The 16,237-nt window shown below is 38.2% G+C and overlaps 2 protein-coding genes across 3 annotated transcripts; one reads left to right on the plus strand and one right to left on the minus strand.

The window, feature by feature from the left end:
* The first annotated feature begins 306 nt into the window (after positions 1-306).
* LOC138136047 (xylulose kinase) lies at positions 307-7,576 on the plus strand. The gene is made up of 9 exons (XM_069055111.1): positions 307-530; positions 2,648-3,064; positions 3,113-3,214; positions 3,266-3,551; positions 3,602-3,746; positions 5,809-5,924; positions 5,974-6,147; positions 6,876-6,973; positions 7,026-7,576. The coding sequence occupies exons 1-9, from the start codon at positions 477-479 to the stop codon at positions 7,230-7,232; spliced, it is 1,599 nt and encodes a 532-aa protein (XP_068911212.1). The 5' UTR covers positions 307-476; the 3' UTR covers positions 7,233-7,576.
* Sf3a1 (splicing factor 3a subunit 1) lies at positions 7,446-12,196 on the minus strand. Of its 2 annotated transcripts, none has more exons than XM_069055103.1 (14): positions 11,965-12,196; positions 11,708-11,872; positions 10,041-10,215; positions 9,829-9,988; positions 9,622-9,775; positions 9,370-9,569; positions 9,127-9,319; positions 8,889-9,071; positions 8,615-8,835; positions 8,434-8,565; positions 8,179-8,335; positions 7,951-8,126; positions 7,727-7,900; positions 7,446-7,678 (listed from the first exon to the last, which is right to left on the minus strand). In XM_069055103.1, exons 1-14 carry the CDS (start codon positions 12,056-12,058, stop codon positions 7,577-7,579), a joined length of 2,286 nt encoding a protein of 761 aa, XP_068911204.1. In that variant the 5' UTR covers positions 12,059-12,196; the 3' UTR covers positions 7,446-7,576. The 2 variants fall into 2 exon arrangements, with proteins under 2 accessions (XP_068911204.1, XP_068911205.1); XM_069055104.1 differs by having other exon boundaries at positions 8,179-8,272; positions 11,965-12,194.
* Between the last annotated feature and the right edge of the window lie 4,041 nt (positions 12,197-16,237).

The raw sequence follows: 16,237 nt of genomic DNA on the forward strand, positions 1-16,237 counted from the left end.
AACAAAGAAACTACTTTTTATGAGAAAATAAATCGCCAAGGATGCTCCAGACGCGGCAGTTACGTTATAATCAATAAAACAGTTACTTCCGACTCCTTTGTTTCGAATCGGGTTGCCTTATTAAGAGTTCGGAATTGACTGGCGCCATCTTAACGTAAATCTTTTGCGGCCTGAATACCGTGCTAGCGTCTCCCTGCCCACATGAAAGTCATGAAACATCCTCTCTCTTGCACATATTCTTGCAATGTTTATGGATTCAGCGATAAGATAAAAGTTCAATTCGCGCCGTAATTTCCGCCGAAAACGGTGCGAGACACGGCCACTTGCTTCCTAGCACCGTGTCAATTGAAGCAGTTTGGCGGAATACATAATACAATAAACAGTATCGCGTGCCTTGACCTCGAAGTCAACCACGGTGCCGATAGAGTACCGGAGCCGCGGAGTTGGTAGTTGGGTGGAAACTGGTGCAAGTGACGATGGTGTCTGTTCCCGACAGGACTTTCCTCGGCCTGGACCTCAGCACCCAGCAGGTAAGTTCGCGGCAAGCGCCTATCGTGTCGATGGTCATTTTTGCTGCGTGGTCAACAATCGATGGCACCAGCACGACGGGCGCATGCGTACCATTCGCCGATTTCGGCCACCAAGGTATGTGTCACGAAGAGATGGTACCGCGGATTCGAGACCGAGAATGCCACCTGTTGATGGCGGCTCACACGCCGACCAGCAGGTTGCGAAACCTGGAGTTGAATCGTTGCGTAATCGATAAAAATGTTGGTGGAAGCGATGTTTATGAGACCCACGAGATTAACTCCGCGTACATAAATTAATCTGCTATCGCTGACAATGAGATAAGACGGATTCATTAAATGTGTTATAACAAAGCGCAAATAATCCTCTCCATGGAAAGGCTCGATACTGATCTCAAAGTGTTTCTATTCATTTTGTCTTGATTAATCCGAGCGGCACAAGGCGTTCACAGATCGACGATTGCAAATTCAAATTAGTTTGCAACGTAAATCTTCGATTTGATAATAAACTCGTACAACTGTTGATCGAAGACTTGTGCTTATACAACGTGTTTCAGAAACATTAATTTTAACTGGTACCCAATAATAATAGCAACAATATATTTAAATACTTATATTTTTTTCCTAAACCTTATACAGTGTGGAATAAAATGATTTACATCTAGTTACCTTTGGAATTTTTGCACATGTAAATTTTCCTGTACCGCTCTACTTTTTTTTTGAAGTGCCGAACTATTAGTTCTGTCAATAAATGTCATCAATCGAATTGACAATTGTTACAATTTACCAAAAATGAATTAACAAACGTTGGTGGCTACTTTCAACATTAGCTGTGACTTGCTTTTGTTAGCTCCTTTTTAATTTCAATCTCTACTTTGCATTCATATCATCCCTTCGCAATAAATCACATTTGGAATTTGGAATATTTTGAGGTTAGGCTTTCTTTTTTTTGTAGAGCGGCATTTCGTGTTTTTACAAGGGTAATGCAAAGGTAACTAGATGTAAATCATTTTATTCCACACTGTAGTTATCCAATTAAAATTATTGAAAGATTTGTCACAAATTTCGTTACCCGCCTATTGGTGATTACTTGCTTCGCCGATGCTGATAAGCGAAGAACAAAAAACAAATGCAAGAAAACTTTCACTTGTTTCTTGCGAACTTAAGTACAGCGGCTAATTGTTGCACCCGTTGCTGTAACCTATAATGATAAGGGTGGAAGAGAAAAAAGAGAATCTTATGGTAGATATTAAATGAAAACAATTAATAATAAATATTTTAAACTGACCCAATGAATCGCCCATACCCAAATAATGACAAAATGTCTCCTGAAATTAGTGTATTAATCCGTAAAAATTCTCATAAAGTAATTAGAGTAATCAGTAATCGCTAACCATTACAAGAAGTGTTCAAAGTGACCGCCGTTATTGTCAATACAATAATGAAGGCGCCGACGAAATGATTCTTCCACTCTTTCCAGCATTTCTCTGTTATTGCGAATTGTTGTGGCAGCATTTTCCACCCGTTTTCTTAAAACTTCGGTTGTGTCAATTGGGATCGAATATACCAAGTCCTTCATGTACCCCCACAAGAAGTAGCACGGAAATTCTCTAGACTCGACGAGCACTCCCGACGATTCACCACGCAGTAACACAATATCAATGTACTCAGTGCTCGAAAATAAACTCGGCGTTTTCACAAAATTTTAGCTTAATCACAGAATCAACACGTAAACACCTGCCTTGTGGAGTCGGACAAAACTAACCAAAAACTACACCTTGGCCGCAGAGCGGAAAAACAGTTTTCTAAAAACACAATGTTTTGGGTTGATTTTACAAAAAGTATTATTTCACGGTCACTGTCATTGGGTCAAATAACTAGAAAATGAGAGTAAATAGACAGCTCGTTAATTTATGCGGGGCATGGGGGTATGGGGGAAATACTGAAATCAAAATTATATTTCGAAAAAATGATACATACAAATTTTGTTGTTCTTGACGAGAACTGTCACTAGTTAAAATGAATGTACTTATTTCTGAGACACCTGTATATACACCCAGTAAACATCTTCATCGTGTGTTTAAACAAGCTTTGTCCAACTTTGATACTTTTTCTCGTAGTTAAAAGCTGCTGTGGTGGACGACAATTTGAAAATAATCCACGAGGCAACAGTTATGTTTGACAGCGACCTTCCAGAATTTCGAACACACGGCGGAGTCTTAATAGAAAAGTCCGATGCTAATGTGATCACGGCACCCACCATAATGTGGGTCAAAGCTCTGGACATGTTGTTGGACAAACTGACAGTTGCTGGTGTGGATTTTTCAAAAATCGCTGCAGTTTCCGGGTCTGCGCAACAACACGGGTCTGTTTATTGGCAAAAGAATTGCGAAAAAGTACTGGCTGGTCTGGATCCAGGTCAGTTCCTCCATCAACAACTAGCTTCCAGTTTTGCCATCAGTACTAGTCCAGTCTGGATGGACTCCAGTACTACGGATCAGTGCAAACAACTAGAAGACGCAGTGGGAGGACCTCAAGTAATTTTCTTTATTGAAAATTGTACAAAATCTAAGACTCGTTTTTAGAAACTGGCGGAAATCACAGGTTCTAGAGGGTACGAGAGGTTCACAGGTTCACAAATAGCAAAGATCGCCCAGACTAGACCAGAGCCTTACAAAACTACAGAAGTAAAGATCTTGCAGATTTTAGAAGTCGTGTTTTAACTGTCTCGTTTTAAGAGAATCTCGTTAGTGAGCAGCTTCTTGTGCTCACTGTTTCTGGGAAAAATCGCACCGATTGATTTTTCAGACGGTTCCGGCATGAACTTGATGGACATACGAACAAAAAAGTGGGATCAGAGACTGTTGGATGTTGCTGGTGCCAACTTGGAAGAAAAACTTGGTGCAACGGTTCCGTCCAATACAAATGTCGGCTCGATTTCTCCATATTTCGTCGAGAGATACAGCTTTAGTCCAGAGTGTCGAGTCATTGCGTGCACCGGTGACAATTCTGCTTCTCTTGTTGGCAAGTAGTGACGATTTGTGCAACTTTTTGTCACTAGGTCACATTTGCAGGTATGAGACTGAATGAAGGGTGGCTGGCGGTCAGTTTAGGAACTAGTGATACAGTGTTCTTGTGGTTGACAGAGCCTAAGATTGTCTTAAATGGGCATATTTTGTGCAACCCGGTGGATCCGAATGCATACATAGCTCTGTTATGGTAAAAAAAGTGTTTTTTCCAACAAAATCTCAGTAATTTAGTCCCCATTAAAAATATAAAAATTACAAGTGTTTTGCTATATGTATTTTACTTGATCTTCAGTCACTTTGAAAATGTTCCTTGATTTTCGAACAATTTATCAGTAGTTAAGTACCGTGCGATCGAATAAAAAAAAATCAGAGTAGGCGAAAATGGTGGTTTGAACCAATCAAAGCATCAGAATAGCACGATTTCGATTTTTTTTTATTCGATCGCAGGTTATCTCATGTGGATAAATAACGCCCACCACTGGATTCATGGGGCTCGGCTTCTCCGGATTCGCATTAGCCACTTCCAGGGCCGACATAGTAACTTATTTATTTATTAATTATTAATACAGGGTTATTATAAATGATTGTAGTCCAAGTAGGCGTAAAAACTGAATGTAAAATTTATGGTTGTCGCTCCATATAAAAAACATCGAAATGATGTGAATTGTTAATAAGTAATAAGTGAGTACCTACAATTCGAGACACGGAATTTTGGGCATCACTGTCAATATACCTACCGTCAAAAAATGTAAAATAGGCTTTACATTATTAACCTCAATTTTACCGTTTGCGACGATTTTGATTGACATGCGATTGACGTGAACAGAAAATAAATTTCAAAATTTTACTTTTGAATGTCACATTGACAATAAAGAGTGATTTACATAGCAAATAAAATACTCATCACCGCACTTTTCACCTAAAAAATGACAATGACAGCGACAAAAATTGACAGTTCACATGAAAGCGCAAAAATTTCATAACATGGACATGGCCTGTTTCGCCTACAATCATTTATAACAACCCTGTACAAATGCACCAATTTCTGAAGAAAAAATAATAAAGTATAGTGATCCATTGGATTTAAAGTATGATTATACAGACTGTTATTGAAATGAATTGAGAAAATTCAAACAATGAAACAACTCATCAAAACAAATACATACATACTTTCCTATTTACCATCTTTGTAAATCCAGATAAAATTTTAATTAGTTTGATCGTAAATTTTGGCACCCGCCAATGGCCAATGTATCCGCGCGTACATTGAAAGCGAAAGGAGAAAAAATTAGATAATCAAGCGAAAACCAATTCTTTATTCGTAGTGAGAGTGACATTGAACGTACGCACCACACTTGATCAAGGGCACAAACCTTTAAATGCTCAAAATGACGGCCTCCCTGGTTGAAACTAAAAAGCGTCAACAACCGTCCAGTTCACATCACAAAGTATTGTAAATAAATTAAGGAAATGTTACCCCAAATTGAAGAAAAATAAATATTTTGAATTGAATTGAATTGACGCCCTCCGTTATCGATGCACCACGCTCCTATGCCCTTTGAGCCATAGAAGCTTGAGTTCTCACCAACATGTCGAAACGTTGATCACCACAATATTTGTTAACTCCGGATTAGTGTAACTGCACCTATCCGCCTGTGTTTTTGGCGTATTTATTTTTTGTGCGTTAACCTTTTTCATACGAATCCGTTGTTCTTTCATCGTCGTATTCATAAACGTCTCGATGGTCTCGATGACACGGAATACGGTGAAAATAAATTTGAGTTTTCAAAAAAATGGTAAATAGAAAAGTAATTTGTTTCGATGAGTTCTATGACTGTTTAAACATCAGAACAAGAACAAAAATCCTAGCAATTTTCAAAAGAGATTGTTAAATTTTAATGATATTTTGATTTCAGGATTTAGCAATTTTTAGAGGTTGAAATTAAGTAAAATATAGGAAAATTGTTGAAATTTGAAACATTTTATTAAATACATACATAACATTTTTGGTTTACAATACAAAAATTTCCGATAATAATGCGGAATCTGAAAAAGTGCCCCGAGTCCTTGCAGCGTTTCCACGTTGAATAGCAAGGGAAATCCTTTCGAAAAGGAATTGTTGTAATTCATTTAACATTTAAGATAAAAAAGGGTAAAATTATTGTGATTTTTGAAAAAATTCTGAACGATTACTCCAATAGCCAGAACTGGTATGTATTTACATAATATGTACTTACTTACTCCTGTTGTAGTTTCAAAAACGGTTCTTTAACACGAGAGAGAATTAGAGACTCGTGTGCGGAATCCAGCTGGGATATTTTTAATCAGTTGTTGGACAGCACTCCTAGAGGAAATTTTGGAAATATGGGTGAGCATGTAATGTTTGGTGTCTTGAAAATTATTTTTGGTACGTTTAGGGTTGTACTACGACGTCCAAGAAATCCTCCCGTTTTTGTCTGGTGACTACAGGTTTAACAAGGCGGGTGATAGAATCACAAAATTTACAAGTCTAGAGGTAGAAGTGAGAGCTCTGATCGAAGGACAGTTTATTGCGAAACGAGCGTACGCTGAAGACATTGGTTTCACCTTAGGTTCGTAAATGAATATAATTGCTTTGAACGGTTAGAGCAACACAGTTAGAGAATAAAATTCGCATCAAGTATAATTATTTTAATAAACCACATTGTTACAGTACTTACATATTAGTGTAATTGACACTGGTTGCTTTTTCACAATCAGGTAACAGGTTTGGTTTTAAATATAATCAAAACAAATTATTATTGTATCGTTAAGTAATAAAGCAGTAGGTACATATTAATAAACTGAGTGCTGTTTGTTTAAAAACCCACAGTTTAATAACTGCTTTTTTTGCTCGACACTGTCAGAATTTGAGAATTTTCTATGTGAACGGATTTTGATAAATGTCACAACTTGTCAAAACGAAACGTCAAGCTAATTTTAAAGGTTTTAAGCGATTTGGAGCCTTTAAGGGGCTCGTCGAACAAAAAAACGTTGTATTCAACTCGTTCGTGTGTAAATTGGGCCTCTTTTGACACTCGTGGGCCTTTAAAAATGGCCCACGCGTGCCAAAAAAGGCCCAAATTACACACAAACTCGTCAAATAAACTACTATTTTATCTTTATGTTTTTGTTTCGCCTATTGCTATCATTCTTCTAACGTGTTTTAGATCGCGATTCACGCCCAAACAAAATAAGATTATAATTCAAAAATATTTAGTTGAAACTTGACAAAATTCGTTCGTCCTTTGTACTACGCAAAAATGAAAATATTCTCTTCTGAACTATTTTTTTCTTTCAGGGAAAGAAACAAAAATCTTGGCCACTGGAGGTGCTTCCGCCAATAAAGCTATCTTGCAAGTTCTTTCCGACGTTTTCAACGCCCCGGTGTATCTCCAGGTATTATATTTTCACATGAACAAATTTCCATTTTTTTTATAATGTAAAACAGGACGAAACGAAGTCAGCCATGTTGGGGGCGGCGTACCAAGCCAAACACGGTTTTTTGGGTGAGGAAAGCAATTATCGGGAAGTCACGTCAAGTCTTCCGCCACCACGCCTCATCTGTGAGCCTTACGCCGACGCCGCTGAAATTTATGGACCCATGATCGCGCGATACAGGACAATAGAAGCCTTTCTTTTGCAAAATAAATCGTAGTTTAGATAATGACGGATATTTTCATTTGACTCGTTTGCCGAATTAATTTTTAATGTAGGAATACACTGTGTAGAAATTTGCGGGGTATCTATTACACATCTTATAATATTTACCGTAGAGTAAAATACGTAATTACAAGGGGCTTAAATTAAACCACTTCCTTGGTCAGATCTTCCGTGTTATTAAAATAAAATGAAATACCTAAGAAAAAAATCCAGACAAACTGTAAATTTTATTGTTGACATTTTTGTTGATTAATTTATTTATCAGTTAAATTATACTAATTTTATGTTGTTAACTGCATCACTACTATTTTCTTGCCATTAAACTTTTTATCAAACAAATTATTTTTTGCGACCACCTCTCTCCTTCACTTGAAGCTGAATTACGGCTCCCGTTATGATGTTGTAATACGCAAGCGTGTTTGAATCCTTGAAGAACATCCCCTAAAACGAACCGTTATAAATCAATCCTCACAAACCCAAGAATCTTACGTCATAAAATAGCTTCTGCTTAGCTGGCGGCATATTCGTCTCTTCCAGTATTTTCGATTTGATAGAAGACACGCTTTCCGCCAGAGGCACATTCAAGGTCAGCATCTGTCCAGTCAACTTCCATTCCGCCTTCTCTGGCATCATTGGAATAGCAATCTTGATCGCGACAGGATTCTACAAAAAAATTATAAACCACACGTTGTAAAAATTACGCATATCTTTACTGGATTTCTCGATAAGAAGACTTCTTCTGGGATAAGCGAATCCTCGTTTCTCATCTTCTTATTTGAAGGTTCATCTTCAGACGGACCATCTCCGGGATGTTTGACCTGCATGCCCATAGGTGGACCCATTTGAGCCATCGGCGTGACAAATCCGCCCATCGGAGGTGGGGCGGCCACTGCAATATTGAAATAAAACATTTTGAATTGACGGAATCGGGAAAATTATACTCATCAGTGGTGGCGGCCGCATCGGTGCCATAGGTGGCGCTGGCATCATCATGATGGACGCTTGTTGCGCTAGCATCGTGGGTTGCTGTGGAACCTGCAGTGTGATTGTTTGAGTTTGAATTGGGATCACAGCAGATACTGCAGTGATTTTAACTGGCTAAAAACACACATTCTCGTAAAAAAAATGAGGTGTTTTCAAGAGACTACTCAAGTACGCCAGGATTTATACAAGAACGATACAAAAACAGTGCTTACAGGGTTGGGATTGGCTTGCGGTTTGGCCGAGATGATCGCCGCTGCGGTCACTTTGTTTTGTGACTTGCCCCCTCCGACGACGTTCTTGGGGCCGATCTTTTCTTTCTCTTCGTCAGGCAACAACCCCTTCACCTGTAACAATCACATTTAAACACTTGCATCCAGTCAAAATACAACCCACTTTGTGTATTTGGTGAATTTGCTCCTCCAGAGTGATATTGGCTCTGGCAGCTCTGGTTGCAGCTTCGACACTCGACGTGTGTCCGTCCCATGTGACTTTTTCATCCTTCCTAACATCTTCTTCGCCTATCTTCTTACCGATAGCGGTTTCTTCGTCGCCGACACCGAAAATATCGGTACGACGTTCGGCGAGCAGTTTCAAACTTGCATCGATGGCAGACCCTGTAAAAACATTTTGTAAAACCGTCATCGCTTTTTGTATTTCTGCAACAAACCTGCCGCATACACCGTTTCTTGATTCATCTTATCTGACACTTGCTTGTCACGTTGCTCGACCCATCGCGGATCCAGAAGCCCGATTCTCATGTGTTCTTGGACCTTACTCGCTGGAATCTTTTCACCGGTGATGGGCGAAATGAGATAATCATCACCGACAGTCGGTCGAGTAACTTTTACGGCTGTGAAAACAAAAACAATTGTTACGTTCGGCACTTAACAACATATTTTCTTCACCTTGTTTGGGATCGTATTTTTTCACGACCACTTTGTCCGGTATAGGCGGAAGAGGAGGCTGAATTTGCGGCTGATTTTTGTCGTCTCCATCTTCATCTGAACTCTCCTCTTCCATGTCTTGAACGCGATTATCATCACGACCATCACCCTTCCGTTGTCCCGTCCTATCCTGCATTGTACTCAATCCTTCATCCTGTAAATCAACAATAAACAAATGTTTCCCGAACAAACAGTCTTGCATACGGCAGCTTGTGCTGTCTCCTCATCGTCACTTTCAAGTTGCATTTCTATATCTTCACCTTCTTCAAACCTTTCTTGAATTAGAAGACGTGCACCAACTTCTTCTGGAGTTGTAGGTGGGGGAAAGTTGCCGATTTCAAACGGCTGATAATCTACAGTTTCAACAACAACAAAGTCGTGCCAGTCAATCTGAGCGTACGCCACTGTAACAAAATATTTTAAATAGAAAGACAAATCGATACAAAAAAATAAAACCTCGCTCTCTTTCCAAAATTTCTTCTTGTTTGGCTTTTTGCGCCTCCTGATAGCGCAGCCACTCGGCTCTGTACTTGACTTGTTCCAAAACCGCTTTTGCGCTTTTCGCTTCGTCGCGAAGCCGCTGTTGCATACTTTTTGGCGGGATCAAAACCTGCAGAATCAAAATTACTGAAACTATACGAGTTTTACTGTATTTGTTCATACCTTAGTGTATTGTTCCAACAGTTTAGTGAAGTACTGAAAGAGGGAATGTTGCGGCCGCAAGAAGTCAAACTGAAAATTACGTTGCTCCCGGTTCATCAATTGTGTCAGAAATTGTCTGCCGTTACGAGCGACAAATTGTGCAGTCAGTTTTACAATGTCTCTGGAAAAATCAGGTTAGCAAAGATGAATTTAGAACATTTGGGGTGTGTTACAAATCCAGGGCCGAAATAGATGGAGGGTCAGCTATAAATTCAAATTCGCTCGGCGGTTCTTTAGGTATGAAGGGTTGCTCAACCTGTTTGAGAATTTCTTGTTGTTTTTGTTGAGCAGCGGCAGTTACAGAGAGTTTTGATATCGCAGCGGGTAAATTAGACGCCGGTTCTTGACCTAAAAATGTACTTCGCTATCACGATTTATTTTTCATAATACATAGTTGTTTCTTTCTTTGTGGGTCAGAAAAACGACGCTCTCGGATAATAGAATCTTCTCATGGAGCTCAAGGCTGTACAGCCGAACACTCATATATGGCTAATTTTCATCATATTTAGTTTTGTAACAATCAAAAAATTACTTTCTAACGGAGATTTAGTAGAAAAAACAAGTTTTCCTTTTGTGCAATCAAAAACAGTAAATCACAATAAATATATGTCTCAGAAATAAGTACATTAATTTTAACCAGTGACAGTTCTCGTCAAGAACAACCAAATTTTTTATGTATCATTTTTTCGAAATATAATTTTCATTTCAGTATTTTTCCCCCCCATAAATTAACGAGCTGTCTATTTACTCGCATTTTTAGTTATTTGACCCAATGACAGTGACCGTGAAATAATACTTTTTGTAAAATCAACCCAAAACATTGTGTTTTTAGAATACTGTTTTTCCGCTCTGCGGCCAAGGTGTAGTTTTTGGTTAGTTTTGTCCGACTCCACAAGGCAGGTGTTTACGTGTTGATTCTGTGATTAAGCTAAAATTTTGTGAAAACGGCGAGTTTATTTTCGAGCACTGAGTACATTGATATTGTGTTACTGCATGGTGAATCGTCGGGAGTGCTCCTCGAGTCTAGAGAATTTCCGTGCTACTTCTTGTGGGGGTACATGAAGGACTTGGTATATTCGATCCCAATTGACACAACTGAAGTTTTAAGAAAACGGGTGGAAAATGCCACAACAATTCGCAATAACAGAGAAATGCTGGAAAGAGTGGAAGAATCATTTCATCGGCGCCTTCGTTATTGTATTGACAATAACGGCGGTCACTTTGAACACTTCTTGTAATGGTTAGTGATTACTGATTATTCTAATAACTTCATGAGCATTTTTACGGATTAATACACTAATTTCAGGAGACATTTTGTCATTATTTGGGTATGAGCGATTCATTAGGGTCAGTTTAAAATATTTATTATTAAAATTGTTTTCATTTAATATCCACCATATGATTCTCTTTTTTCTCTTCCACCCTTGTCATTATACGTTACAGCAACGGGCGCAGCAATCAGCCGCTGTACTTAAGTTCGCAAGAAACAAGTGAAAGTTTTCTTGCATTTGTTTTTTGTTGTTTGCTTATCGGCATCGGCGAAGCAAGTAATCCCCATAGGCGGGTAACTAAATTTGTGCCAAATCTTTCAATAATTTTAATTGGATAACTATAAGGTTTAGGAGCAAAATATATTTAAATATACTGTTGCAATTAACGAGTTCTATTACCAGTTAAAATGTATGTATTTATTTCCGAGACACATAGTATAAACAACGCTGAAGTTGATGCAAAAATCAAACACAAACTTTCTCTTTAATTTTTGCAGTACATATTTCATCCTTATAGGTGGAGTTGAACTCCTCTGAAAACACTTATGAATAAAAAATAAAAATCCTACCTTTCCCTTCGCGGAAATCGTTGACCTTGTGCTGATAGTAGGCATGATAGGGATCACCAGGATTCAAGAAATTGAATTTAGGATTACCCAATTCGTTCTGTCTGATACGAGCCTCAAATTCTGGGCCATTACGTGCCACAAAACTAGCGGTCTTATCGACGATATCTTAACAAATTGTCAGGAAAACATTTTTTGAACCGACTTTTTCCAAACATTCCAAAAACCTGTAACTGTCTGCATTTTTTGGCAAAGGATACTTCTCACCTCAGGTGGTGGATAAATAATACCCACCACTGGATTTATAGGGCCAGGCTCCTCAGGGTTCGCATTAGCCACTTCCAGGGCCGGCATTGTGACTTATTTATTAATATAAATGCACCAATTTCTGAAGAAAACGAGAAATTACATTTCAAGCAAAATGATCCGACGCGCACAACACGCACTCAAAACTCTCACACAAATGAAAATGACAGCTATGAATGGCGGCACAATGACAGTTGACGTTTTGACAGTTTGTAGTGCTGTCCTCTGTTGGTATTTTGAGAAACTTGTAGTTTGTAGTTAGTCATAGACCAAATATACTAGACATGTAAATGCCTGTGTTATCGACGAAAGCTAAAAGCAGCGCCGCCAGTGGTTGATTGCTAAAGCTAAGACATTGGCGGAGGAACGGGCGGGGGCATGGGTATAAATAACACTTCTTAAATAAGAATATTTTAACATTTTTACTTAATAAACTGGCTAAAAAAATGAAATCATTATTTGACATTCAAAGTAAATGTATTGCCATAAAAATATAAACAATTAATTATAAAATAATATGTATATGAAAAGTCGTACAATTAATGTTTTTTTTTGAGGTGTCTTCTTTTTACATATTTTTCATGCGCCTCCAATTTCACGGGGTCCAATAAATTTTTATTGGGTGCATGTTTGGTCAAATATAAAAATTTTTGGTCCTTCCCTGCAATGACTAAATTCACGCGCCTAGTCCAAAAATTTACTATTGTCTTAACTAATAACACCGCTGTCAAATGTCCCAAATCATGCTCTATACAGTTTAAGGGAGTAAAATTTACAAATTTAATTAAGATTGATACCAATATTTTGTGTATGGTCTCATATTTACAATATCGCGGAATTAAGTAAAACAGGCGTGTACATGCCTCAGAAGTAACGTAGTATAAAAAACTGCCTGGTTGAGTCAAAAACCTGTTTTGGTTGAAGTTACGAGCCTCAATTACTTCTATGGGCACATCACCATGAGTACGTAACAGCAGTTCTCTGCAAGTGGTACACGTACCATGTTTTTTCAACAGTGTTTTGGCGATGTACCCAGCCAAATAAGCCAGTGTCGCTTTAGCCACTCGGCTTTTTTTGCAATGAAGTGGCAAATCAGGCAGAACCACCTCCACATCAGGCTCCAATCTGCTGACACCGGCAATTACCTCTCCAGTTAAAAATGAACGTAAATCATCCAGAGCACCAACTGTGAAGTCTTTTTCACAATTGGCGCCTGCAGAATGCCGAGAAAAAAAATTGTTGACCAAAAGAGATTTGAAAGATGTCACGAAATGCGCCACATCAGGCAAGGCATTGTGACGACTATGACCTCTGACACTCGAAAAAAAATTTTCCAGGCAATCCTGATTTATTGCTCTAGGCAAAATGTACTTTACCTTCTGCAGTAATTTATTTTTTAAATTAATAAAACCTTTAATTGTTTTAACGAGATTTACTGCAGAAGGTACCTTTACAACTTTTTTTCTCTTTGCGTTATAGAAGCGCATCTTATCTAGTGTAGGAATTGTTTTTATCCAAAACTCTTCATGGGGAGATGTTTCTGATATTCCTCCTTTCAGTGGTTTACCTGCACCGCCATGTTTCGAATTACCATTCAAACTGTCAAACAGGCTATCCATCAGTAACAGAAAATCCGCAGTATTTTCGGCTTCTGGTGGCAAATTGTATTCTGTCTTTATTTCTGCAATGTCAAATTATTTTAGTAATTCAAAGTAAGTCAAAAATGACGCTGTATATATGCTATGGCCCAAGCTTGAAATTGGTCGTTATCAGTATTGGCCAGCCATTATCCGAATTTAGCCAGATCTAAATACATAGTTATTATTATTAATGTTGGGGGGCCCAAACTCCAACTAGTTACGATTATTTCGAATATGAGCCAAAGAGCTAGGTCAATACTAAAATTGGCCGGCCATTATTGATAATACCAGCATTTCATGTTTAGGCCGTAAAATATACACTTACCCCATTGTGAAATCCGTTTCATCAAAGATCCCACAGAGTAACTAAACACCTGTGCCATTGCTGATACCTTCATCTTTTTCATTTTATCACCTAATATGTGCCCATCCGTCAGTTTAGGACACAGGCGTACATCTTCCATTTTGTCCAGCATATAAAATTGCTTGATGTGATCCCATCGGGCAATCTTCTTCAGACCATTTTCCTCAAAATGGAGGTCTTTTGTAAGTAAATTATTCCGAATCCCCTTAAATAAATGAGGAACATCATACAAGGGTATAACATCATCAGTTCCATCCGTTGTGAAACCACAAAATGTATTCTGTACCCCATTTTCAATGCACTTATTATGGGTGTCTTTCAGTAGGGAATTTATTACAGCTTGGTTTGCTGAACCCTGGTCACAAACAGTGGCTACTACTTCCAAACCAATCTGTTTGCATTCTTTGATGATTTCTAGTAACAGTGGCTTAAGTTTCTGGGACTTTATGGGACCACTGCTAAAATTGAAAGACACTGCCTGTTTCCACTGGCGGTGGATGCCTTTCACCATAAACACATTTGCATGGTCTGCAATATGGCTACTTCTGTCACCATTACCAAAATCTTCCAATCCATCAATTATATCTTGTTTCTTGTTATAGGACAATAATGGTTTAATGGCCATTTCATCAAAAATTACACTACATAGTCGGTCGTTTCTATTTTTTAGTTGCTGGACAGCTACTTTTAAACTATTGAATACCTGTCTATTAATACCTGCTCCATAGGGTATTTCGTTCAATAAATTGGTCAATGTGCGGATCGAAGGTAAACAAAAAATTTTGGAAAGAAAGCGATATGCCTTTCCACTGGTTTTTAAAAATGACAAAGCCAAAATTTTCTCGTTCATGGTGAAGCGCCGTGCGTGTGGCTTCTGGTGTTGGGTGCGCACTTGTTGCATGATAAACATGTATGTTGTTTCATTGACTTCTGTCATCAACTTGGTCAAATTGGTGCAAGTAGCAACTTTTTCAGCATCACGCAATCTTTCTTTCAGGCTTTTCATTTTGTGTTGTAAAGTTGCCGTCTTCTGTCCCCAGTTACCCACCATTTTATATAATTGTTTACATTTGGGAGTTAATTGGGCTTGACGTGTTACATCAACTTGTTTCAGAATTGATTTTCGCTTGCGTACACCTAAAAATATAATATGGTTTTGGAACTCATTGGATCTATATTCACACCCACCTCTGGAAGATTCTGATGTAGATTCTACCACGGAGCGTAGGTGCTCCATTACTCTGCACATCTCGGAAGGAAGTAATGAGTCATCATGACTAGGACTGTCTGGACATTTTGATGTCCCTGCAGTATCTGTTTGCACAGATTCTTCTGCTATTTTTGCAGTAGATTGTAAAATATGCTCTTCATGTACCTTGTCTGCTGAGAGTTTGGATGTGCTGGGTAAACTAAGCAGTTCTTGTTGACCAACATCTTCTTCGGTTTGAACATACACTTCAACATCTTCTGAGAGTACTAATACATACAATCTATTAATACATCATCGCCCATGAGGGACATAAATCATACATACCAGACAAGTTAAGAGTTGGGACAGCATCTTTTCTTAGCCCTCTCAAAGTACCAGGCACAAGACATTCCTCACCAAAGTGAATGTTACATACGTAACACGTTCGATAAACCTGATTAGGTGTCAATTCTTGCAAACGTGGTGCTCTAATGTTTTCCACCCACAGTTTAAACATGTCTGGATCACGGGGAAAGCGATGGCGTTTACTTGTTTTATCTTCACAACCAGGCACACAGCACTTATTCTTTTTTGTATAACTTCCATTCATCTTTGTATAGATTGATAAGACAGGATCAGTAAACACTATCTTAAATTGTCCTTTGCACGGAAGAGTAAAAACCTCTGGCGAGAAAACTGAAAGTAAAAAAAATGTTATGTACTATATAAGTAGATAAACTCAACTCGCTAATGCTAATAATGTTTAGTATCTACTAAGATTGTCATACTTAGGCACCCCAAAAACAGTTGATCTTTAATTGAACTATTGCAAATGCATGACTAATACACAATAACAATGGAATAACAAAAACACGTGAAACATTAGGGTTATCGCGTCAGTAAGTTAATTTGGAAACAATTGATAGTAATGACTGAACGATTTTTTGATTTTTATCTGGCGACTCATTTCATAAGCGCAATCTTTCAAATATTAAAATGCTTTTATTTCAAATAGTTAAGGTTTAATGGTAACA

Source organism: Tenebrio molitor, chromosome 7 (genome assembly GCF_963966145.1).
Source record: "Tenebrio molitor chromosome 7, icTenMoli1.1, whole genome shotgun sequence".
In the NCBI taxonomy this organism is placed as follows: Eukaryota; Metazoa; Arthropoda; class Insecta; order Coleoptera; family Tenebrionidae; genus Tenebrio; species Tenebrio molitor.